This window comes from Zeugodacus cucurbitae, chromosome 3, assembly GCF_028554725.1.
Source record: "Zeugodacus cucurbitae isolate PBARC_wt_2022May chromosome 3, idZeuCucr1.2, whole genome shotgun sequence".
Classification (NCBI taxonomy): domain Eukaryota; kingdom Metazoa; phylum Arthropoda; class Insecta; order Diptera; family Tephritidae; genus Zeugodacus; species Zeugodacus cucurbitae.
This window is the reverse complement of record NC_071668.1, coordinates 286,465-312,575: the sequence shown is the minus strand read 5'-3', so window position 1 is coordinate 312,575 and position 26,111 is coordinate 286,465. Positions and strand designations below refer to the sequence as shown.

Sequence of the window (26,111 nt, the reverse complement as noted above, 5' to 3'; positions counted from 1 at the left end):
ATAGTCTATTAAACAAATATATACTTACATAATCACCACTGGCTTGTGGAAGCATAACATTCATTTCGGAAGACTTGGAGCTTACAATTTCCACACCGAGTGATTCATTAGATAAATACATTTGGCAGCCATCAGTTTTGTCAATTGATATAGTTGGTACAAAACCAAGAACCTATAAATATGTTAATCTCTATGATCTACACCGATAAACAACTTAATTTTTATTACAATGATCATGAAGCATGTATTAACCAAAATTGAAAAAAGAAAAAACAACAACAACAAACCTGCATTTGGACACTCTGACAATTTACAAATTCCACTGACGCCACAACTGAATCAAATAGTAGAGAGCATTTTTTACAAGAGTCTAAGACAACGTTGTTAACTTTGCCCTTAACAGTTAAAGTTGAACCTTCACACTTATACACATATACCACATTGTTCATTTCAGCGTTCTCCACTAACAAATTGCGATTGTTGCGTTGATATTCCTAAAATGTGATTTTATGGCATTATTTCAGAAATCATAGGTTAAAATATTTCTACATGCTTACAATTAACCATTTTTTTCCATCACGTGAGAATACTGGCTCTTTTGCAACAGCGGCAGTAGCACAGGAGCCACCAGATGATGAACCGAACTGAGTGGGTGTCTTGAATGGAGCCGGGCCAGTGCGCAACGTTGGATTCTTGTGAGTTTGCATGTCAGCAGTGACCTTCTTTAGATCTATAAGAAACAAATAGTTGCAATTTAAATTTCATATATAATTTATTTAAAAGAAACTTACTTTTTGTGATAGCCTCGCCTTGATTAATTTCGGCGAATAAAGCACTGCGTTCATCTGCACTGCCATCTTCTAATGACATTGCACCAATATCGAATGTTGGCGGTGGTGGTGGAGGTGGGCAAGCACCAATTGGTGGTGGTGGTGGTACAGAACCCCCAGATGGTGCTGCGCCTTTACCAGACCATACTAGACCCGTAGTATGGTACTGTTTAATATATGCTTGCAATTCTGTCAATGTTTGGATCCAGGCTCGTGCCCATTCTACATGAGTTGCATCTTTATCTCTCCACTCTTTCAATACACGATTTGTATAAAATTGGCCGGCATCATTCATTTCTTTCACATGCGGTCCAGGTGTAGGTGACTATTAAAAAATCTATTATAAAATAATAACATCATCGTAAAATGATTTGGCTTCCTTACCACGCAGACCCAACCTAAGGCTGGAATACTCTCACTAATAGCCGATAAATGGTTAAAAAACGCCGATCCTCGATTCTTTTCACGATAGTCTTGAATAGCGCTAATTTGGACCGAAGTGGGCTTCAGTAACTCCATTTGCTTCTCTTGGCTTGGTTGAGAACATTGTGTGGCCAACGTAACATACTGCAATTGAGCACTGAAAAGAACACCATACACCATATGTACAATATAAACTCCAATTTGGCTAATATAGGCTAAATAATAAAATAACAAATACAAAAACAATTAAAAAAAATTAAAACTTACTCAAATGCTAATTTTACCAACTGCGCATGTTTTGCAACATCACCACCGATTTTTTGAGAAAGCGCTAAATATTGATTCAGCGGACCGCTGGTAATATCCTGAAATCCCAGTACACTCATTTTAGAAGGCGGTTTAAACTGCGAATATTGCTCTTCTCTGGTGATTGGCAGATGTGATGATGCTTGATAATCTTCAAGAACTGTAGGTATGTTTTCTAGGCTGCCCTCTTTCTGTTGCTGTGGCTCCTCTTGCTCTTTGAATTGCTGACTGCACTGGCTGTTGCTCGTACTCAAACTGCTACTGTGGCGTTCGTTTATTTGATTTAATGAATGTTCCAATTTTTCTATTCGAACGTTTAGATTTTCTGCCTGCAACGGCAATTGTTCTGTAAGAGACTCTGCAGGTAATTCGGCTCTGTCCAAGTTGAAACTTTCTCGCTTCTTGGTTCGAACTGCGTCAAATGTGCGATTCGCAAATTCTAGCTCATGTGCTGAGATTGAACGTTCCAACCGCTCAACCAATTGCTCCAAACGATTTACTAAATTCTCAAGATTTTCTGCAACGGATGGTTTTAAGTCCGGATCACAATCTGAATAGTATTTTAAAATCAAATATCAATAACTTGAATAGATGCAATAGTATTTTTATATATATTTTTTTGTTATAAATATATGTACATATATGTAGATAGGAACAGTTTGCAAAAATAACTCAATACGCACACTTATAAGCGATAAAAAAATTTAAGCAGGCGACAAGTGTACAAACTGGAATAAAAAATAGTAGATATTAAGAAATGTTATATGGCAACGTGACTCATATTGGGTTGGCAGTCGGCTATCTTTCTTTGCACATTTGTTTATAGATATTTATTTAATTCTCTTTCTTTACACCAATCTTATTGCGAACGAACACATGTACATAAATAATTATATATAAATGTATGTATGTACATAAGTATATGTACACTTTAAGTATGCAAATTTACATTACGTTGTGTGCAAGATGATTCCGAATACAATGAAAAACTTGTCGATATTCAGAATAATTATTTTCTGGACAGAGAAAATTGCACCGTCAATAATGTAGTAACAATGTACGCTTACATATGTATGCATATGCTGAAAATATATTAATATTAAAAGAACCTTTTTGCCAAACGCAAACTATTTAATTTAACTTTCCCCTACCTGGATTGTTGCAAGTTTTCGTTTCGTTGATGATCAGTGTTCGACCACAACATTCGCTCAATGTTTGACCCATTCAAATAGTACAGATCATCTACAACTACTCAAACATTCAATGCCCTTCATACAACTTAATACTCATTGAATGCTTCTCTCACACGATTTTCATGTAATTTGTGTATAGAACATGAATCAGCTAGAAGTACTCGTATGTGCAAAAAAGTGAATACGGAAAAATTAACGGCGGCTCCCACTATGGACATGGTTGTTGCGGTTGTGGTTACAGTCAGGAATATAGCCACCGTCAGCAAACATTCACTTATTCCGACTTTGGCACTTGTTCGCAACTATTTCTCATTAGTTGTTTTCGTTCATTCAATACCGTTTCAACCAATAAACATATCCACATATTTAGTGTTGAACGAAAATGGGAACAGTGAAATAATCAAAATCGTATAAATGAATTATGGCGCTTACGTAGAACAGAATTATTTGCTTATCAATGAAGCATCGTAAAGTAAATGTTTATACCTCTAAGCTCTTAAACTTCAATCGACTTTATACTCTCACAGCTCTCTACTCTCTATACTCTCTCGCAACAAAGTTACTAAGAGAGTATAATAGTTTTGTTCACATAACGATTGCTTGTAACACCCAAAACTAAACGAGTTAGATATAGGGTTATATATACCAAAGAGATCAGGGTGAAGAGTTGCGTTCAAATCCAAATGTCTATCTATCTGTCCGTCCGTCCGTCCGTCTGTACAAGCTGTAACCGCCCACTTATGGGTCAAAAACCATATATCCGAAACTACTTGACCAATATCAATGAAATTTGGATATTTTCCTCGCATCCCAATGATATGTTGTGAAAATAGGCCAAATCAGTTCACAACCACACCTACTTCCTATATACCAGAACTTTGATGTCGATCTGAATCGTTTACTTTACATGATTTAAGTAGGCTCTAATGAATATATCAGAACAGAACTTTGCATACATACTACATTTATAGTGTGGCATAGCTCTTATAAAAATCGAAATCGGACCATAAGTTTTCAAGGCCCCATATATCGAACATGAGGACCGGACCTCAGTGCTTCTAATTTTTTTACCGAAAATATAGGTAAGTCTCTCAGATATTTTGAATAAATTCAGAGAGAATTTTATTAAAATTAAATAAATAAATTGCGAGAGTATAAAATGTTCGGTTACACCCGAACTTAGACCTTCTTTACTTGTTATAATACATTTTGTACACGTTTCGAAATTCGGCTGCGCCAGAACATAGTTTTTCCCATACCATGGTTATCAAATTGTTAATTGAATGATTTCTCATTTGTACAAGAAACATTATCCACTAAAGCGAAAAAATCGATAAGATAAGATAAAATATCTGATGCCTTATGTAGGCACGAATGAATAATAAAATTAATTCAAGAATTATGATATATACACATATGTAGATATGTACATTTGTGTTAGTTTTGTTCGATAAAAAATTAGCCATCAATTTTTATAAAGAAAATTCTCTAAATAAAGTTATATTAATGAAGAAAGAAAGGAAGCAAAAAGGAAAGTAGCAATGTAATACTTTAGCTGATAGATGGAAAGGTTTATTATTGTTCGAAACAAGAATAATAATCTAAGCAATACTGCAATATATTATTGATTAATAAACTAAGTACGTTTTTCTCATGTATAATAGAAAAAGTAATCACCTCTAGCGCCTTCATTTATTCTGGTAGTCGCATTCCCAACTATATCTGTTGCAAACGGGGTAAAGCGTACGTTATGTTCAACGGCCGCATGTGCTGCACGCAAGAGGTCTGTGTACAGACGTTGTCGCCTCATTTCAAGCTCATCGCGACCGACAGGCGTTACAGGTGGCTCAATACAACCACTATAAGTTTTAATTGTTTATTTCTTGGATTATACAGTTGATTTATGGAAAAGTATTTTTATGGCAATGTTGCAGTTAAGTATATTGTATTAACCATGCATGAAAGGAAACTTTAATAATTCTGGCATATTAAATAAAAAATTAAAACGAAAGAGCATATTTATACATACTGAATTAAGGTATATGAAATTTACTCAAATTGGAAATTTATATCAATAAAATATTATATTTTGTTGTATAAATAGTGAAATGTTTAAATGTAAGAATTCCTGCATTCCTTAGATTTTGATATTTTATTATTGATTTTAAATATAACAATTGATATTTCAATCTCTACACTAACTATATTTGGTTGCATTTTTATGTCGGTTATTAAAGTAAAGTTAAGTTAAGAAATTAAATCGTATAGTTGTATAGAGAGTGGCCACTGAATTAAGAACGACCGTTATTTCTCAGAAAAAAACAAAATTGATATTTCTTCCAGATAACATTAGAAACCTTTATAAGCTAGATTTTCTCAATTTTTTTATATACTCTTTCATAGTTTGAATTTGAGCCTGTTCTACAAAATCTACAAATTGTGATTTATTCATTCCAGCTCCTAAAAGATGCCCAACAACATTGAAGTAAGAAGATTCTTTGTCTTAAAAATGGTAAACAAGCGAATAAAACTTTCTCTTTCGTTCACAATTCATTGGCCACATATTGCAATTAAGTGTTTTGAAATATAATTTATTGAACATTACATTTCATTAATCCTTTCATCATTGAACCATTCGGGAAGCCCATGAGCATATGCCAACAATTCCGGAATCTCACTTTGTTCAATATACGGCGCACACATACTTTCACGTTTTGGCGGTGGCAGTGAATCGGAAAAGACATCGTCATCATCAACAGTCGATGACACGGGATCGTGCGGGGATTGAGGAACGGGATCCGGTTCGATTATTTCAGCTTGCGTCATGATATTCACCTTCTTTTTTATGGATGTGTGCATCGAGTTGTGTCGAGAGAGACAGCTTTTTACCGGAGTGGTACCTGCTATTGTTTCGTCATTACTTTTTAAAGTAGTCGTTTCTATGTCTTCTAAATTTTCGCAATTTTCAGATAATATTTTGTTTGTAGTAGTAGTAGTGGTAGAACTATTATCAGTTTTCGTTGTCTTATATAATATAGTTTCTACATCGTTTCGGTCATTCTCAACTGTGAATACAATGTTAAGTTTTATGCAATTTATCATAAAAATGTGGTCCAATGACATGAACAATTCAAAAATGGATTTAAATAATTTATACACTTTCATTCAGTTCATAGCAAAAAATAATTACTTTTATAATATCTCATGTGTTTATAACACCTATGATGAGGCGAAATTAAAACGATTCAATTTTTAATTGCATGTCGCACACTTGAATCTCAAATTATTTAAAAATAGTAGCGAATATAAGCCACCACAAGAAATTCAACTTCAAACATCAGAAAAAATAAATTTTAACTACGTTTTAACATTTGAATAGGGAATTTTTAATATTGTATGTACAGTAGTTTTCCGAAATAACGAATGTTCGTTTTAACGAAAACCGCTTATAAGCAAATGTTTTCCATCGAATACCTTAAATAACGAACATCGGGGATTTGTAAGTACTCGGTTTATCGAACAACATGAAGAAAACATATACAGAACGATTTAAAATCAAATAAAATCGTGAAAAAATGGAATTAAAAATATAACATATATATACAAAATTTAAAAAATTCAAAACAAATGTGCAAATTAAAAAAATAGCACAATAATAATATATTATTGATATATGATGTAAGTGATAAGTGAGTATTCGAATTAACGAAAAATTCGACATAACGAACTGGTCTCACAATTAATGTGTTTGTTATTTTGGAATACGACTGTATTTAAAAAATGTTGAATTATAAATTCAATAAAAATGTATTCACTAAATCGTGTATACATCATAAATACTCAGTATGAACATTTTACGGTTTTGGCAATATTTCATCACTAAGAGATTATTAACAGCACAAATCTTCTTTATTTCTTTTAGAGGCATTATTACATGTTATTGAATCAACAAATGTATCAAAATAAATGTAAGTAAATAATTGAAGATGTACACATGTATGCATTAGTACAAAGTTCGCTCTCCACGAATTCCAAAATGTCTATAATTTGAGTACTTCAAGTGGAACAGCAAAATAATAATAATAATACAATATACCATTTTCGTTCGCCAGTTGCGAATTAGATGCAAGCTCCAACGCTTCAGACGTATCAGCTTTCGTTGAACCATCATTCGCTATGTCATCACACATCCTATTATCTGCTGTACAATTTTCAAGAACATTTTCGGATTCTTTCCCTTTTTGAGTAAATGAATTGGATTCGGTGTTCAAGTCATTTGTTTTACCCTTCTCGATTTTTATCGTTGGAATTATTCGATTTTGACCAGCGACAGTTTCGCCATCCCCGCTTTGAATTTGGGCTAAGTCATCAACTTTTTTATTTTTAACTTTTTTCGGTAGATTCGAATTTTTCGAACTAGCACGGCAACAGGAAAACATTTCTTCTGTCTATGTTTTGCACAAAATGGATGTCTTTAAAAAACAGAACGACAACAGGAAAACATTTTTTCTGCCTAGGTTTTGCACAAATTGAATTTTTCAAAAAATTAGGAAGTACTCTCACTCATAATATAATATATATATGTGTATCATTCAAATATTTTTAAATCGCAAAAAGTAGAAGGAGGACATATTGTAACTTCCTCAATAATCCAAAAAAGTATACATATTTACTATAGTGTATGCTTACATATGTATGTGGGCTGGCACCAAATTAAAATGTATAATAATATTTATAGTTAATAATTGTATTGTACAGACCTGCACACTAGCGCCAACGCCTAAATAGCATATACATACACATACATGTAGTTATTAATCAGCTGACAGGAAATTAATTAGGTCAAGCAATTCCGGGCTCGTAAGGTGGAAACTAACAATTTTTATCTTTGATATCTTACGGCTTTCTGGATTGATTTCTTGAAATCGAAATGATTAATAACAGTTCTTGCAAAAATCTTCGATTTTGTCTGATGTTGATTTATCATTTCATATAGACACACATACATATGTCCTAACGCGTAAAATTACAAAGAAATCATATAAACGTAATCTATTGCGACCTATTTGAGGATTGACTTGGTGTTTTATGCTATGAAATTTGTTTGATTTGGTGCACCGATATTATTAAACATTTAAAGCACTGCGAAGCCAAATACCACATTTGTCACTAAACAAATTTTAACCATGAGTAAAACTTTGTTCGATGATTGCTGGTGTACACCTATTTTATATTTTTATGAATAAAACATCCGAAAAGGTAATTTTTTACTTCCATAAAACAATACTCAATGCTGTCCACCACAAAACAAGAAGCGGTCCGGGACGTGCTCACATATCGACTGTACACCAAGCAGTTCCTACACGGTGGCGAAACTAGATTCCAATGAGCTCATGTTCTCAATTAAGAGAAGGACGGATTCTCTCATCTAAAGGAACTACAGGAAATATTCGAGGTTCAACTGTCATATAATTGTTCGACAAAAAAGCTGCATAACACGAATATACTCTTATTTTGTATGAAATCCCAACACATACAAACATAAATATATGCAATGTTTAAATAAAGTTAATTTATTTTATTCGCGCATGCGTTAAAATTAGATTTACTCCAATCAAGAAAATATGTTGGCGCTGTAAAGCAGAGCGGGCTGTTGAAAATGTTAAATATTCCGGAAGACATCGATGGGCATGTTATGTTGATATGTGTAATACTTAATCCATATATATACATACGAAGGTATGAAACTTTAACAGGTTGCGGGAGTGAACTTCGCTTTGGTATATTATTTTCTCCTTCTTTGAGGCGTTTTAAGGTAAATGTATTTGAAGCAATCATAAGACACATTTAATAGAATTAACATACGTTAGCGCGTCCGTAAACAAGTGGTTACCGTATATACATATGTTACCGTATTATATTGAAATTTATCGAAGAGATAAATGATGTAACAATGTGTTTATATAGTGATCATGTTGTTGGAGGTTGGGTATGGCTATTGCAGAGACAGTTTTTCTACTGGAGGATATACACATACTTGAACTACACTTAAACCAACCCAAAAATTAAAACATTCTAACCAGACCAAATCGAAACACTAGAATTGTTTAGATAAAAATGTATTCCGGATAGACGGATATGTGTGACAATAATATTTGTGCATATGTAAGTACATACATTGAATTCCCTACACACATTTTTTTATATATAAATGTATAAATAAATATAGTGGAACTTCTCCAACGAATAAACATAATCCACAAAAAAAAAAAAACAAAAAACTGTAAAATATAATTTATATTTACTTCGCATAAAGTTTTATGTGCATACATACGTTAAAACACCTATTCTGTAATTTTGTTCGTTGCAGTTTGCTATTGTTTGGCTCTTGAAGTCAAAAGTCAAAGGCATGGGATTGTTCCATGATTTATGCAACCCATAAGTGTAATATCATATTTTTTGTTAGCCTCCATGCAATATAGAGAGACTCTTTTAAAATATGCCTCGATAGTAAAATTTTAAATTTTGTATTATCCCCTAGTCGAAAAGTTCGATTTATGGAATGAATTCTGTATGTAATTTTACTTGTATTGCCGTTTCAATAGTTCAAGTTATGGAGAACTTCGAGTTATAGAAGTTCGAGTTATGGAAGGAAAATTGAAATTGAAATTTAATTTCTAAACGCTATTGCCAACTCAAAAGTTCGAGTTATGGCAATCTTCGACTTATGGAAGTTCCACTGTATTTATACTGAATATATCGCATATTAGTTGTTACATGTAAGAATGCCCGAACAAAACAATGAAAAAAAGTATACACGGCGAAAGTTTTTCCAATGCCAAGGAATGCTAACAATTAAACGGCAAGAGCTCAGAAGGCAAATAAACACACTAAACAACACTTGTCATAACATTTGAAATTTAAACCAAGCATACGAGTGTTTTTCCGGTTTTTGCTGTTGGATTTGGGTAAAGAGAAAAGTCCGGAGAATTAACCAACACGCATGTCTCCCAACAAAAATACATACAAACTTGGGCAAATCATATACCAATACATTATAAGAGAAAACGCATTCAAGCTTTTAAGAGGAGTATACATTGAGAGTGTCCACGTTTTTTATGATTTTATTTTTATGGATAAGCCCCATCAAAAACGGATTAAGAAAACTGATGCTGTATAACTGAAAGCATTTCTGGCGAAAAAAATCTAAATCCAATAAGAAATAAATACTTTTGTAATAGAAAAGTAAAAAATAATTTTAATATTTATTTATTAATAATATAAAATTTTACTTTTTCAACCGTTTTCAAAATTGTACATGAATATTTAAGTAAAAGTTTGCTGTATTCTAAAAATATGAATTTGTATGTAACAGTATAGTGTATTAATAATCATAATTTTTAGTATAGAAGTTTGTCTTCCAAAGCCCTTTTTTTGCATTATTAGAGGATATCATAATATGTGGTAAGAAATTTTATATTTTACAACTACTAACTATAAATAACTTATATTTTTATTTCTTTAATAGATAATAGCTACCCGAAGCAAAAATAATACAATTCATACAGTAACGAAAAATGTTATAAAGATATTTGTATGAATCATCTTTCATTCAAAATTAAACAAACAAAAAAACGTTAAAGTAAGTATGACAATACTCATGCATTTAGGCACAAGTTCGTCAGTATTTTCTACCAATGTTGGTAGATATTGTAGGCACTTTCCAATTTTAAATGGTTATATTTTTATGAAAATTGTTTTGCTTTCAATGTAATCAGAAATTAAGTCATCAACCAAAAATAAAATTATTTGTAATATTCCATTTGATAAAATCAAACAACTGCCAAGTTATTGCGCTGATTTTGTTTTTTTGGAGGAACGCCAGGGAAAAGCTACACCTACGTTTGTTTGTGTTGTCCGAATTTTCACAAATAAATATGTATTTCTTCTTCCACCCGCCTCTCTCTTTATGGATTTTAACATAAATTCACGCCCAAATCTCTTATATGAGTATACGTACTCATGGCCTTGATATCTACGTATGTATCACAACTCTGCATCTCAATATCATCCTGTCGGATAAACGAAAGCCCAAACACTTTAAAATTCCTAACGCATTCAAAGCCGGCATGGAATATTTACCCTATTTCGGCAAGTTACCCAATGTTTCCCTTCTTTTCACATTTGTTAAGGTGTCAATTCATACATATAAATATATATATGAGCATATATATAGGTATACGTATTGAGTTAAAATAAATCTAAAACTGTTCCAAAAATGTTTTACATTTCACTTACCACTTTTTCGATAATGTTGTAATATTTAGCACTGAGTAAACTAATTCACTTCAACCAAATTACTATGAAATTAATCACGCACAGAGGTTCGCTTCGGTAGAAGATTTTCACATTTCCTTTTCGCAAACATTCCTCGCAAAAACGAAAAGGTAGAGTTGCTTAAATTGTACTATTGTGAAAACTATGATGCACAAGTTTATATTGCAATGTATACAGGAAAGATTCCTTTTTATTAAATTTTTCCTACTGCTATATTATAAAGAATTTTTCTGCGTTTTTCATTCACTTATTATAAACCATACCGCATAAATTATTTGTCTTGTCTTTAAATTTAATATTTTCACATTCCAATCACCCTGTGTTTGTATAAAGAACGTATTTTTTTTACAAACTTGAGCCAGAGACATTCTCTGATTTTAACTATTTGGAATATTGTAAAAGAGAAAACGTCAAAACAATATGTCATCAGCCAGAGAACGTATACGTTCTCTGGGTATATAGCAGTCAAATTAGTTGAATTCCTTGGGCCTATTATTTGATAGTTCTATCTCCTATAAAATTATTAACTGTGATTTTTTGGGTGACGAACGGGTAATTAAGTGCATATAAATTGATTAAACTATATAATAATATTCGCTACTTTCCGTTTAAACGTGTGCTAAATTTCGATGAACGGTCGCAAAGTGTTTAAAAGAAATTTGTAAATTTCGCTCGTCTATTAAAATGTATTAAGAATTGTAAAAATTAAAACGTATTAAGTGAAATAAAATCACACAAATATACTGTACAAGAAATATATACATTTGTGATAAACATAGTAAAAACAAATATATTAAATTCTTTCCTAAGAAAAAGTATAACAAATTTGATAAACACTAATCAAAGAAATGTGATAATGCTTGTTTATTTTGCAATGTGCTTTTACCTTGGTTCCAACAATCAAATTTGTAGCTTTTAAAAATGGAAGTTTAATTTGAATTATAGAATTATCTAAACAAAAGACCATACACCAAAACATATACAAAATATGTCGATGACGGTTTACTATTCAAAAACATACGCACGTATTGTGAACAGATTGTCAAATTAATAAAGCAGTAATTCCCCGATTGATTGCGAATAATCTGACTTTCTTTTTCTCCAAGTTAGACATTTTCTTCAATTACATATTTTGAAGCCAAACCATATATATTTATGAAACTACTACAATACCTACTAATAATTTATATAAGTCACATATTGAATATATACGATGAATATATATAATGTAGTCTAATCGATTATTTAAAATTAAATCCATTTTGAATTCAGTTGTTCAAGTTTGGTTTCGTACCGTCAAACCATTCCCTGTGATTTTTTGACAGATGAAATTATGTATTACAAAAAATAACACAAGCTATTTTTTATAAAATAGATAACCCGACAATTTAAATATTTGAGAAATCTAGAATATGTGAGTACAAATAATTTGAAGTCTAACTAATTTTCTTGTAACAAACACAAATGAACCGTGTCAAGTTTTTTTATTGAATTATCCCTCTACTCTAAGTGAATTATAATTACATCTTAGTAGCTTTAGTAAACTTAAATTATCGTTTCAAAAAATAATAACCCACCTCTTGTTTGCATATTTTTTAACACATAAAGTGATCGGGCAGTACAATAAAGAATTGTGTTCTCATAAATAAGTTATAAAAATGAGTGATGATAAAAGTAATTGTGAAATCCCTCCAAATATGACATCTACGTCTGAAACTGCCCCACCCAGTGATGGGAACGCGTTGCTAGAACCCAAATATCCATCAAATGGCCCAGTTATACCGAAAGCACCTCCTTCACCTGCGGCAACAGCAACATCAACATTTTCAACGCCAGCTTCATCGATTACTGGGGGACCTACGAGCCGCTTAAGGGCGCCAACTAACTACGGTAGTGATATTACTGGGAGCATTTCAAAAATTGGCCGACTTTGCTCGCATACCATGCCGAAAACAGGACCACCACCCCGAGGTAATTGTTGTACCTACCATTTATTTAAAAATTTGTACGATAATTTAAAAGTATATCGTTTGATATAACATAAAATATTTACTTTTGATAATTATTAACATTAGTTGATACGAATAAATTTTTCCTGAATTTTTTAAAATTTAAAGTATTTATGAAGGCAGTACACTCCTTATGTACATACGTACATATATATATGAGGTCGTCATGATTATTAAAATTAGTTAACCATATTGTGATAAAAAACCATACCTCTGAAACTACTCTACAAATTTTAACGAAATTCGGTTAAACAATTTTTTTCGGCATCCAATGATACAATTGCAAAATTGCGAAATCGGTTCACAAAAACTAGGAAAAATAGGGAAAGTTATAACACAATTTTGAAGTCCAATATAGAAATTTGGGACCAGTGAAGTTATCGGAACAAATACATAAATACTGCATTTCTAGTGTCGCCCGCCTAAAAATTATAACTTTTAAGGCCCCTGATATCGTACAAGAGGATCTCAGTTCTTGAGCTAACGTTTTAACGAAAATATCGACAAATCTCTCAGGTATTTTAAAGCACCTTAGCAGAATTAAGTGAACGTAAAATCTTGGATGTAGTTTGATGGCAAAAATAGTTAAAATCGATCCAGAAATTACCCCAGTTTCCTTATACTATATATAATGATTTTCGTTATTCAGTGAACTTTATGCCGTAGTTACTAGTACACTCTGTGCAACATGTTACGAGAGTACAAGCAAATGGAAAAAGTCCGAACACTAATATTAGGCATCCCAAGTTCTACACTTACATACATCTTCAATTGTTGTGTTTTACGGTACGATATCGTAAATTGTTTACTGACAAATCCACATTAGCTAAACAAAAACCTCTTTGGCAAAGGTAGTAGCATAGGAGACTACATCAAAAAATACTAATATACATACATATGTATGCATATATATGTATATATATGTATGTACTTGAAAATTTAGTAGTGATACTTTAATGAATGCCATAATGACGTTTATAATCTTGACGACTATACATAGTATGTATGACTGCTGTGTGATTTTGTTGTTTTCGTTATCGCCGGTGCTACCTCTCGTGTAGTTCACAACAAAGCTTATGAAGCGGTTTTAAGGTGCTTCGGAGAAACTTTTAGTTACTCCAACGACATTTTACGAGACAGACGTGCACGCGCCTGAATTTTGATGCGAAATAGAAATTTATACAAAACATACATATACATACGTTATTGTATATAGCATAAGGCACAATTAATGCTCAAAACTGCGGGAGATAAATTATTTTACGACGTTAGGGAAAGGCTGAACATTGGGATAGCTTTCGTTAATGAGACTTTTGTAACAAATCAAAATAAAAAGGTGATTTTTTGTATTCTAATTTTGTTGTGTTTAATTAAAAAATAGTGCAATACTAGTAAAGTAACAATTAAATGGAAATTGTGATTATTTAGTTAAATACATCGAAACTGCACTTAATAATAATATAATAACAACAATGCTAAAACATATACATACATACGTATGTATACATGTATTCAGTGAAAAGGCACAAATTTATATTTTATACTTTTGAGATATTGATTCAATATTTACACAAATGTTTTTAAACGGAACAAATCCAAATACTTAATAATAAAACATGGTATCATACCTTCTGAAAACTATGAACTATATCGTCGGTTAAAACACAGAATTTTTTTACGATATTAAATAAATAAATAATAACGTTACAAAAACTGTTTTATTAAATATTATTTAAAATTGTTGCACTTTTAAATTTGAAAACAATATGTTTTGAAATGCTCGTAAAATCCATATAAAAATAATAGTGAAATGACAAATTGTTCCTTAATTAATTTTAGTCAGATGTTTTTCCAACTAGTTCAATTTTATGTAGTACATCAGTAGAAAATAAACTAGTATATATCCGTAATACTTCGTTCGTTTGTTACAGAGTATTTACCTATATTTAGGTACATATGGTTCACAGGCTATACTATTTGTCGACTGTCGTGGTTAACCACTAATTATGAAAATATTATAAACACGATACTCGATGACATACATAAACAAAATGAAATGATCAGCTCTATAAGCAATACGTATACACTTTAAAGTGTGACAATACTATGAGCCACTTGGCCATGTTCCTCTTAATTGAAATTATTTGGGCTTATTATGTTTATATCAATAAGTTTACGTACAGGCAGCCACAAGTCTCAAGTCGTTTTATAATTATTGTTTAACTTTAAAAGCTTTCGTTTCGCATTTGCTAAATGCCTTTATGCTCCGGTACCGTTTTTCCAGAATATGTCAATTTAACTTTTTATAAAATAAATGAAACTAACTCATTCATCTTCAGTCAATTTCCAGCAATTATGTCTGTATTAATAAACCTTATATTTCTTTAACAAACCTATGGTATCTAAGAAGATATTATGTGCAGATATATTTTTTGTATTTAATGTATAAGTAGTAATTGTTATCAATATTTTAAATGAGTTTAGAAAAGAGCTTGAAAAAAGTAAAACATGTGTAAAGCAAATTTCGTACAGAGATACATATATACATGTACAATGAAGGGCAAAAGTTACATTAAAGAGTTGGGAATGTAAAGCTGAATTGTGTAACCATGCCTGCCTATTTTGTATATTTGTTCGTTGGCTTTTCTATATCAGCGATAACACGAGTGAAACATATTGATGAGACTTAGTACACGTCGATAAGTGCATAGTTTTTGACCCTATAGGTTGAATGGTAATCCATAGTTCTGCTATAACACTGTTAAGTTGAAGTGTAAAGTGTGCCGCATTGGTAACAACCTTGTATATCATTTTGCTGTGATGTAAATCAACCTGCCCAAAATTAAGACAATAATGACAGAAGCTTTTGTGGTAAAAATGATTATTTTTTAATAAAACTTTGTTACCGAATTTTGTTTACGAAAAGAAATAATTAAATGTGTATGCCAACATTTAATTATTCATCCATATATGAACTACATATGTTTTTATTGCTATTTTACTGAATGACTCTATGACGGTGGCGATTGGCATTACCACTTGATTTTTTATAGATTGTTTATATGCATTGTTCACTTACATACTTGTGAAAGAACTGTTAGTATAATATATATTATAACTAGTGGTCGGGCCACACATTATTGTGGATAATGTATATTTGATAAATTGAAATTATTTAACTATTTTTAATTTTTTTCCGCCAGCTGTAGTGGTTTACGATAAATATACCAAAACTCTCTCTTGGGTTTTTCCGTACCTAGTTCATGTGTTCCGAATTTTATAACTTAAATTGTAGCTTTGTTATATTCCTTTTTGTTTAATACATTTTTTTAGGCGTTGCAGAAGTCCGATTTTGGCCATCAAGAATACCAACCTTCTCATAGTAGCAATGTTTAATGTTTTGTGAATATCTGTTGCAAAAGTCTTAACTTTTTTATTTTTTGAATTTGTCCGGTTTTGCCTATCTACGAACGATATTTAGATTTCAATTCAAATTATCGCTTGACCGAATGGACAGACGGATGGACATTGCGACTAAAATTTTCAATATAAACTATCTTAATTTGGACTAAACTGCAGACGTGTGCAAAATTTCAGTAAAATCGGTTCAGTAGTTTTGCCGCCAACCCCGGACAAACAACGTGACATGAAAGTTTTATACTCTCGCAACAAATGTTGCTAAAGAGAGTATTATAGTTTTGTTCACATAACGGTTGTTTGTAACACCCAAAACGAGTTAGATATAGGGTTATATATACCAAAGTGATCAGGGTGAAGAGTGGAGCTCAAATCCGAATGTCTATCTGTCCGTCCGTCCGTCCGTCCGTCTGTGCAAGCTGTAACTTGAGTAAAAATTAAGATATCTTGATGAAACTTGGCATACTTATTTCTTGGCACCATAGGAAGGTTGCTTTCGAAAATGAGCAAAATCGGACCACTGCCACGCCCACAAAATGGCGAAACCGAAAACACATAAATAAAGCTATGGAAATAAAATTTACTATGAAGGATCGCACTATAAAGGGGCATATTTGGATGTAATTTTTTTGGAGAAGTGGGCGTGGTCCCGCCCCCTACTAAGTTTTTTGTACATATCTCGCAAACCAATATAGCTATATAAACCAAACTTTCTGCAGTCGTTTTTTTTAGCCACTTCCTAATACAGTCCAAAAATGAAAGAAATCGGATCATAACTACGCCCACCTCCCATACAAAAGTTAGGTTGAAAATTACTAAAAGTGGGTTAACTCTCTAACGAAAAACGTCAGAAACACTAAATTTCACATAAGAAATGGATGGAAGCTGCACTCAGATTTTTTTACAAAATGGAAAATGCGCGTGGCGTCGCCCACTTATGGGTCAAAAACCATATCTCAGGAACTACTCGACCGATTTCAATGAAACTTGGTTTGTAATAGTTTCCTTACCTCCCTATAATATGTTGTGAAAATTGGCCAAATCGCTTCACAACCACGCCTACTTCCTATATACCAGAACTTAGAATGTGATCTGATTCGTTTACTTTACAATATATAAAGTAAGTACTAGTGAAGATATCGGTGCAAAACTTTACACAAATACTGTATTTATAGTGTGGCAGCCCATTTTTAAAAATCGCCGAAATCGGACCATAGGTTTTCAAGGCTCCATATATCGAACATGAGGATCTCGTTGCTTCTAACCTAATATTAGGGTTTCCAACTTTCAATGGACTTTATACAATATATATGAATAATATGTGGGTCAAATTGTGTATTATATAAGTTAAATAAATAAATTGCGAGAGAATAAAATGTTCGGTTACACCCGAACTTAGCCCTTCCTTACTTGTTATATATATAGATGTGTAAAAATAATTGTGAACGTGTTCGATGTGAGTTAGCGAAATTAACTTCATTTTAAATACAATTAAAATTAAAAAAATACTACACAATAAATCAGTCGATAAGGAATCTATACGATAAGCTAACTGTTAATATACCATATTTAAAGCATAGTTTTTTCTTCAATAGACTATTCAGGCTCTATTCAGATGTACTCAACTTAATGTAATATTTACATGGCAAAGTGTGTGTGTGTGGCCCGAAAATCTATATTTTTAACTTATAAGTACATACTGGTATAGATTTTCTGATTGACTTATTTAAGGACTTGCCTTTTTAAGTTCATCCTGTCATTTGAACTATGGATTTAGCAATAGTTTTGGAAACATAATTAAAAGGCTGCGGTAAATTTACACACTAAATTACACACATTTTAGAATTCCCATTGATGGGTTCGAAACTAGTCGAATACCTGCCTAACATGTACTAACGGTATTTTTTTGAAATTACATTATTACCCTGAGTTTCGAAAGAAATTAAAAATTTTAGTATAAACGCACAATTTGGTATATGGTAATATAGCCATCTATTCTTCAAATGTGTACTTGAACATTGTGTTATTAAATGAACATATTTATTGTCATTGTTCGTTATCCCTTTACTCAACAGACTGCATACATCGATTTATAATTCGCTTTTGTTTATTTTATTGACTTATCAGAATAATTGTTGATGTATATTGAAAGATCGTGGGAATAATAGTTGAATACACAGGTAAGCAACAATATATTAGCCGCATCTACCCTAAATATGCTTTTAGTTGATACACAAGTTATTTTAATTGTAACTCACTATTAAGCGTTCATTATAAACAAGCAAATAATTATGATCTAACTAAATATAACTTCACTATGTCAAAACCATGCAAAAATTGCAACTTTTGACGTTTAGAGAAATTTGGAGTTTGTTAAGAGAATTCCTTAATTTCCAGTTTTTTAATTTTGTCGCTGTGCTTAATTAATTTTATATTTTCATGCATGTATCATTTAGATTTATCTTTCTTTGCCTGCGCTATGCTGTTTCATTTTCTTCAATTTTATTTTACAGATTCAAAAAGCATGAGCCGTGAAAGTGATGGCAATTTGAGCTCAATTAATTCAGCATACACAGGTACACTATTTGCAAACATTTTTTTTTTATATTTAGGACCTCTTTTTTATAAAAAAATTATAGGTTTTATGCACATTCCTTTTTATTTTATTACACTCTCGCAACACAAGTTGCTAAGAGAGTATTATAGTTTTGTTCACATAACGGTTGTTTGTAAGTCATAAAACTAAACAAGTTAAATATAGGGATATATATGTATATCCGAATGTCTGTCTGTCCGTCCGTCTGTTCGTGCAACGGACAACTTGAGTAAAAATTGAGATATCTTGACAAAACTTGGCACACATGTTCCTTGGGACCGTGTGAGGGTTGCTTTCGAAAATGGGCAAAATCGGACCACTGCCACGCCCACAAAATGGCGAAAACGGAAAACACATAAAGTGTCATAACTAAGCCATAAATAAAGTTATAAAAGTAAAATTTGGAATAAAGGATCGCACTATTAAGGGGCATATTTGGATGTAATTTTTTTGAGTAAGTGGGAGTGGCTCCGGCCCCAAATCGGTTATTTGTATATATCTCGCAAACCAATAAAGCTATATAAACCAAACTGTCGTTTATAATATATATTATATATAATATTTTCTTGACACCCTGATGACACGTGTGGAAAGTGGATGAAATCGGTTCACAACCACGACAACTTCCCATATAACTCAATATTGAAGTCCATCTGATTTCTTCACTTTATAAGATATACATAAGGAACCATAAGGAAGATAGCGAAATAAAACTTTACATAAATACTGTATGTGATCCGTGGCATCACTTCTGAAAAAAATTGTCGAAATCGGACTATAACTTTTCAATGCCCCGGATATCGAATATGAATAACTCAGTGCCTTATGGTAATTTTTCACCGAAAATATCGGTAAATCTCTCAGATATCTCAATTTAATTCAGAGGAAATCGATTTCTTCTAATAGTGTGTCTCTGTACCAGAAATGGTTAAAATCGGGTCATAACTTCCCCTAGCTCTCATATAGCTAATTATAGGATTTTCAAAAATACGATGGGCTTAATAGCTTATAAACCGGTTAATATGTGAAATTATATGAATCTTAGCCAAATTAATTGAGCATATACTCTCAGATATAATGTATGTTGGTGATGATGGTTCAGGAATTACCTCAGACTATATACTATACATGATGATTTTCGTTTTTCTATTGGACTTTATGCCGAATATATGGGTCAAATTGTGTGTGATCTTAATAAAAGTATAGCAATAAATTGCGAGAGTATAAAATGTTCGGTTCCACCCGAACTTATCCTTTCCTTACTTGTTGTATTTCGGTTTTTTTACAAAACACTAGTAATACAAATATTAATCAATAACTAACCGATATAAATATTGCATAAAAAGACTTCGTAGTCTAATATTAATATATTGATAAAATAATATTAAATTATTGGTAATTGATTGGATAACACGTATTAGACTTTTAATATAAAACATTTTTTGAATCAATAGTACATATGTATGTACTAAATATAGAGCTATATGGTGACTTTCTACAGAAATTTCCAAACCGGGCATATTTCATAGGCATATATTTTGTCAATTTAAAAATAATGAACAATGCAGATTTTAAATTTCCTTTTCAAGTAATACTACCTACGTTTTCAAAAGTATTGACTTTATATGTGTGTGAAATGTATATATTTATGAAGCAAACTAAATTGTTGATGTCAAAAGAGCAAGTTTTATCAACTTGATTGAATGTTGTTTTTTCTTTCTGGTCTTCTGAAAATCGCGATTGTTATTTTTTGACTCAATTCAATGAATCAATGAGGTAATCACAACAATATATAATATATACACACATATTGCATTGACAAAAAATAAACTAAATTAAAAATGCATAGATTAAGACTTAAAGTTAATGTGAAGACGTGAAGCGTATTTGTATCATGATCACATTTTCATATGTATTTTACGTATTTTTATAGCCCGCTATGGAAATAGAGCAGTGTCAAAATAAAACGTTCAAACACTCATGTATTACTCTGAGAAATTTTCGTGTAATAATAAATGATCTCTTTCTTCATTATTAGGATATAAATGTTTGTTATGCACTAGACATAATTTTCGCTTGCGTTCAGATGTCAGATATGTGTGGCATGAGAAGTTGAATAAATTCAAAAATATATTAGTCTATACTCAAGAATTTAAAAATAATTCTTGCATAAGCGTGAAACCAAGCATCAGCTTCTATTAAACGTCTTCCATGTCTGTATATTTACTTATATACATACAACTGTATATTTACATATGTATGAAATATTAAAATATGATTTTCCAATTTATAGACAAAAAATATTGCAAAATGTTTTAATTTTCATAGTTTTTTGTTTAAAGAGTATACATGTTAAGAGATGTGTACTTATTGCGTTTATTTATATGGAAAATATATTCTATAAAGTTAGTTCCAAGTTGAGATACTTGACTGGGATACTATTTAAGTAAACAAAAATAGCTTTTATATCGGAAATTTTGTTACCATAAGTCTACACTCGTAATATATGTATATAGGAATATATTCGATTATAATTGACAGCACCGTGAGTAGTTTGCGCCATTGTGTGGGCTTTCATACCCCGCTATCCATTTTACAAATAAAGCATTTATATAAATACATATGTATATTATTTGTCATCATATTATTTTGTTTACTTATTCATCTCATTTAAAATTTCCACTTGTTTAAATAACCGTCGTAACGCCCATAAGACGTCATTAAATGTTACTGGTTAAAGTGTTTATACTTAATCTTCAAATCGTATCTGACAGAACATGATCATTTAATTAATGTTAAATATTTCCTAATCGATTTGCCTTTAATAAATACACAGGTAGATAAACAGTAATGAAAATGGAGGCGGCAGGCTCTCTATTCGGTCGGTGTTGCTTCAATGGCGACGTAAAATTTCAATGGTTAGTCACTGACCTGTGTGTGTCATCCCAACATGGGCATGTAGTAGCTTGTTGATCTAATGCTCAATTGCGACAAAGGCATTAAATGCTGTTGCTAAAACATGATAGAGTGTGATGGTGGAGAGAAGAGCGAATTCTGCCAGCCTCATCTGGTTTTTACTTGTTAAACGAGGTCAATAAGGTTACGTTTTAGGACATTTTGTGCGATCGCCAATCTGTGTTACTTCATCGTATTTATTGCTGAATGCTGGTAGGCGCCATATACCCCTGATTCGGTTATCGCAATGGCATGTTGTGGGCTTGGTAAAGCACATAGGATTAATTATGAAAATACTTTAATACGTTCAAGCAAACTTGTAGACGGGTATATTTAGATTGATTCTACTTATCTTCCTGGTTCCTGCAGTATATTATATATATACATATATTTGGCGTAGGAACCGCTTTTCTCCTTTTTGCTTTTTGGCGCCAACTTTAAACACCAAGTGGAGGTCGTCCTCGTCCGCGGCTTTCTCCAGCGGGTACTGCATCGGACACTTTCAGAGCTGGAGTGTTTTCATCCATCCATACAACATGACCTAGCCAGCGTACCCGCTGTTTTTTTATTCGTAGAACAATGCCAATGTCGTCGTATATATCCTACAGCTCATCATTCCATCGTCTGCGGTATTCGCCGTTAGAGGACCATCAATCTTGCGCAAAACTTTTCTCTCGAAAATCCCAAGAGTCGTCTCATCGGATGTTGTCATCGTCCATGCTTCAGCGCCAAACATCAGGAAGGGAATAATGAGCGACTTATACGAGTTTGATTTTGGTTCGTCGATTAAGGACTTTACTTTTCAATTGCCTACTCAGTCTAAAGTAGCACCTGTTGGCAAGAGTGATTCTGCGTTGAATTTCGAGGCTGACATTGTGGGTGTTGTTAATGCTGGTTCCCAGATAAACGAAATTATCTACAACTTCAAAGTTATGACTGCCAACAGTGACGTAGGAGCCAAAACGCGAGTACGCTGACTGTTTGTTTGATGACAGGAGATATTTCGTCTTGTCCTGCAGTATATTGCTAGCATTTAATATACTCACCTATCTAAATATACTTGCAAAGCTTAGAACAAATGTCACATCAATTTACGTACATAAACTTGTATGTATGTACATGGTGCGCGTATATTTAACTCGTCTCGTTATGTTATTTGTTTTTCTGATACAGTGTTGTTTAATTCCCATTATACCGGTTTCAATCTCACCTTTATGAGTTCATTTTTTTAGTTCTCATGCGAGCACGAGCAGTTCGCAATTACAACATGTTTGTATAAATGTGGTGAGTCTAATAAAAGCTAACACCATGACATTTAATTTAAAAGTTTCCAAGTGAAACTTATTTTCAAATAGTTTACGTAGAACGTTTTCCCAACAAGTAGAAAAGTTAAAGAGAAAGAGAAATTGTTGACCAAATGTTTTTTTTTTTTTTCAAAATACTTTGATTTGAAGGGTGTTTCATTCGAAATATTATGTTTCAATATGTTTTATCAATATACATCTCTTTTGATGTGGATTTATTTATTATTACGAAGTAGACATTCATGCTTTCTTCATTTATTGATCAAAAGTTTTAAATTCCCACTTACTTTGCAAAATTTGTTTGAATATATCGTTAAGTTACTCATATTACTAAAATAAGAACACTATTATTCAACATAAATAGTTGTGTTTTTAAGGTCGCATCTTTAAGAATTAACCAAAAATGCAACCACTAACTTCTTCTAATTTTTAATGTTTGTATGTACTCATGTATATAAAACCATCACACAGCTAACCGTTATTATTATTCTATAACATAGTCGGATACAATTTCACGTGTGTTTGTTGTATTTATTTCGCAAAATTAAGCAAGTAACCAGTTAATTTTAAGTACACATTAACTGTTACATACAAAAGTGCATACTTACTTTGACACAACTGCATCTAAATTTTAAATTGTTTTTTATTTGTTTTCACGCTTTTTCACACGAATGTTATGCGACCACAACGGCTTTGCCACGGTCGATCTCTCAACACCACCTAACTCATTCGTACATACCGTATGTACCGATGTGAAATACCAAAATTCATGTGGCCTGCATATCAAACACTCCCACATACTTGCATTCATGCATGTGTACTTATTTTCTTATCTGCTTCTACTCATCGCTCAACGTGCGACGTTCGACAGATTTGTACCAGGAGACTGTAAAGCGCTTTACACTCTCCTCACTTTCCCCTGAAATGGATCACAACTTATCGTCACGTAATTCAGCGAAATCTACGACGACATCCCTGAAATCTGGGGATGGAGATCACCACAACTCTTGTAAGTTAATACATCTCCGATACAAATGTTTTGTTGGTGAGCATTTGCAAGTGTTGGTCGGTCGCGATTTTCATCATATCGAGCGACCGCTCAATGCTCACTTACAAGATATCTCTATATACATGTACGAGTATGCGTAAATTTATAATAATACATCGTACATACATATGTACATATGCATCTCTCACGAATTCATTTTGTGTTTTTATCTTTTCTTTACATTTTTTCTGCTTTTGTAATTCATTGTTTGTCCACTTTGTTGTTTCTGTGCTTTACGTTGAAAGTCGATTTGTATCTTGAAGCCACCGGGCGCCGCCGCAGTTCAGGTAAGCAGTTCGCCAACTAACTCTTTCATACTTACATATGTATGCACATATATTTTGAAATGCAATGGATCACTTAACTCGTTGAACAGAGGCCAAGTCTATACTAACTTTTATATATAAGCGAATATATTTATCCATACATACATACAATTCGAGTAAATACTATACGGTCCATACATAAAAATTCAAATTATACCACACAAATGCTATGAAACGCTTAAAACTTATATTAGCATCTCATAGTACGTATTACAACATGGGTATGCAAATAATTAGCGCGCAAGTTGCAGTTATGATTCGGCAATGAAGGCGAGTATAAATGGTGTTCAGTGCTTCAGTGCGGTAACTCCAACGCAACGCGGGTGTAGACGCCTTCACAACGCATTTGCATTGGATGCATCAAATGTGTGCTACTTTTTGCTGCCATAAATGGGTAAAGTGCATGCATTAATAAACTGGTATCGGTTCGGCTGTTGCTTTTGCATAACAAATTGGCTTTATGCATCATAAGTTGAAACCGAATAAGCAAATATGAATAAAAAGTTGATTATACCAAGTTTCTAAATAATAGAATTTCGAGGTATATTAAAAAGAAAATGTCGTAAGTGGGCATTCCTTCACTCCGATTTAATATGCTGTGAAAAGGTTACCTTTCGTGATCCGCATGTCGAGCGCTCATAATATTGCAGGTGCAGTAATCATTCGCAAATCATTTTCAAATATTGCTGGCGAATAAGAACACTATTTATGAAGGCGGTGTACGCCTACAACACACACAGCAATGTTCGCATGCCCATCATTTTAGATATTATATCGGAGCTTGGCGATATTTGTTGTGAAATGGCGTAATTAGACCACCTAAATGTCTGTATATACGTATATGTAAATTGCTCGTACATACATATGCATATTAATAATGTATTTATATGTTCAAATGTATTTGTAAGCGAGTGCGAGGTGTAAGTGCATACCAAATGCTGAGAGTGGATTCGTGACCAATTGATCTGTACACCCACTCTGCATACATACGCATAAATATTCATATACATATGTAAGCCTCTATTGACGTCTATATGATGGAAAATTCGATTTGCAACACCCTCACGACGCTGCGTTGTTCCAATGGGCAAATTAAATGCACACATACATATTTAAACTATGATGCATACACTAACTTGCAAATGTACATATGTACATATAAATAGAGCCACATTGCTATTGAGCTAGCTACTGCTCATATTTTCTCGTCGCGTAGAATTTTTTTGCATTTGGCCGCTTTCAATCCAAATGCATTGATGCACCAGCGCAGTTTGTTCCGCTCGTTGTACGTTGTAAACGCTGAGTTTTTGACCTTGAAATAAAACAAGTGATTATCTGTCCGGCAATTAAAGAAAATGACAGGAAAG

General features: G+C 32.4%; 2 protein-coding genes across 23 annotated transcripts in view; one reads left to right on the top strand and one right to left on the bottom strand.

Moving 5' to 3' along the window:
- LOC105209612 (adenylyl cyclase-associated protein 1) overlaps window positions 1-24,009 on the bottom strand; it is a 24,426-nt gene extending 417 nt beyond the window's left edge. Inside the window, exons 1-10 of one of the 3 annotated variants that reach the window (XM_011180096.3) lie at window positions 8,024-8,044; window positions 6,849-7,200; window positions 5,358-5,817; window positions 4,430-4,611; window positions 1,521-2,109; window positions 1,215-1,410; window positions 792-1,155; window positions 558-730; window positions 288-494; window positions 29-172 (exon numbers count right to left, since the gene is read on the bottom strand). In XM_011180096.3, coding sequence (XP_011178398.1) covers window positions 29-172; window positions 288-494; window positions 558-730; window positions 792-1,155; window positions 1,215-1,410; window positions 1,521-2,109; window positions 4,430-4,611; window positions 5,358-5,817; window positions 6,849-7,200; window positions 8,024-8,029 — 2,673 coding nt within the window. In that variant the 5' untranslated portion in view covers window positions 8,030-8,044. Of the gene's footprint in view, window positions 1-28; window positions 173-287; window positions 495-557; window positions 731-791; window positions 1,156-1,214; window positions 1,411-1,520; window positions 2,110-2,710; window positions 3,018-4,429; window positions 4,612-5,357; window positions 5,818-6,848; window positions 7,201-8,023; window positions 8,045-23,978 lie in introns of those variants that run through there. The other 2 variants (XM_054228077.1, XM_011180099.3) reach the window with 2 other exon arrangements.
- The window catches only part of LOC105209613 (restin homolog), a 26,481-nt gene continuing 11,849 nt past the window's right edge, over window positions 11,480-26,111 (top strand). For 2 of the 20 annotated variants that reach the window (XM_011180104.3, XM_011180100.3), the window contains exons 1-5: window positions 11,480-11,641; window positions 12,698-13,060; window positions 19,029-19,091; window positions 24,242-24,379; window positions 24,664-24,705. In XM_011180104.3, the coding sequence (XP_011178406.1) occupies window positions 12,748-13,060; window positions 19,029-19,091; window positions 24,242-24,379; window positions 24,664-24,705 (556 nt within the window). In that variant the 5' untranslated portion in view covers window positions 11,480-11,641; window positions 12,698-12,747. The other 18 variants (XM_011180106.3, XM_011180105.3, XM_011180116.3 and 15 more) reach the window with 17 other exon arrangements.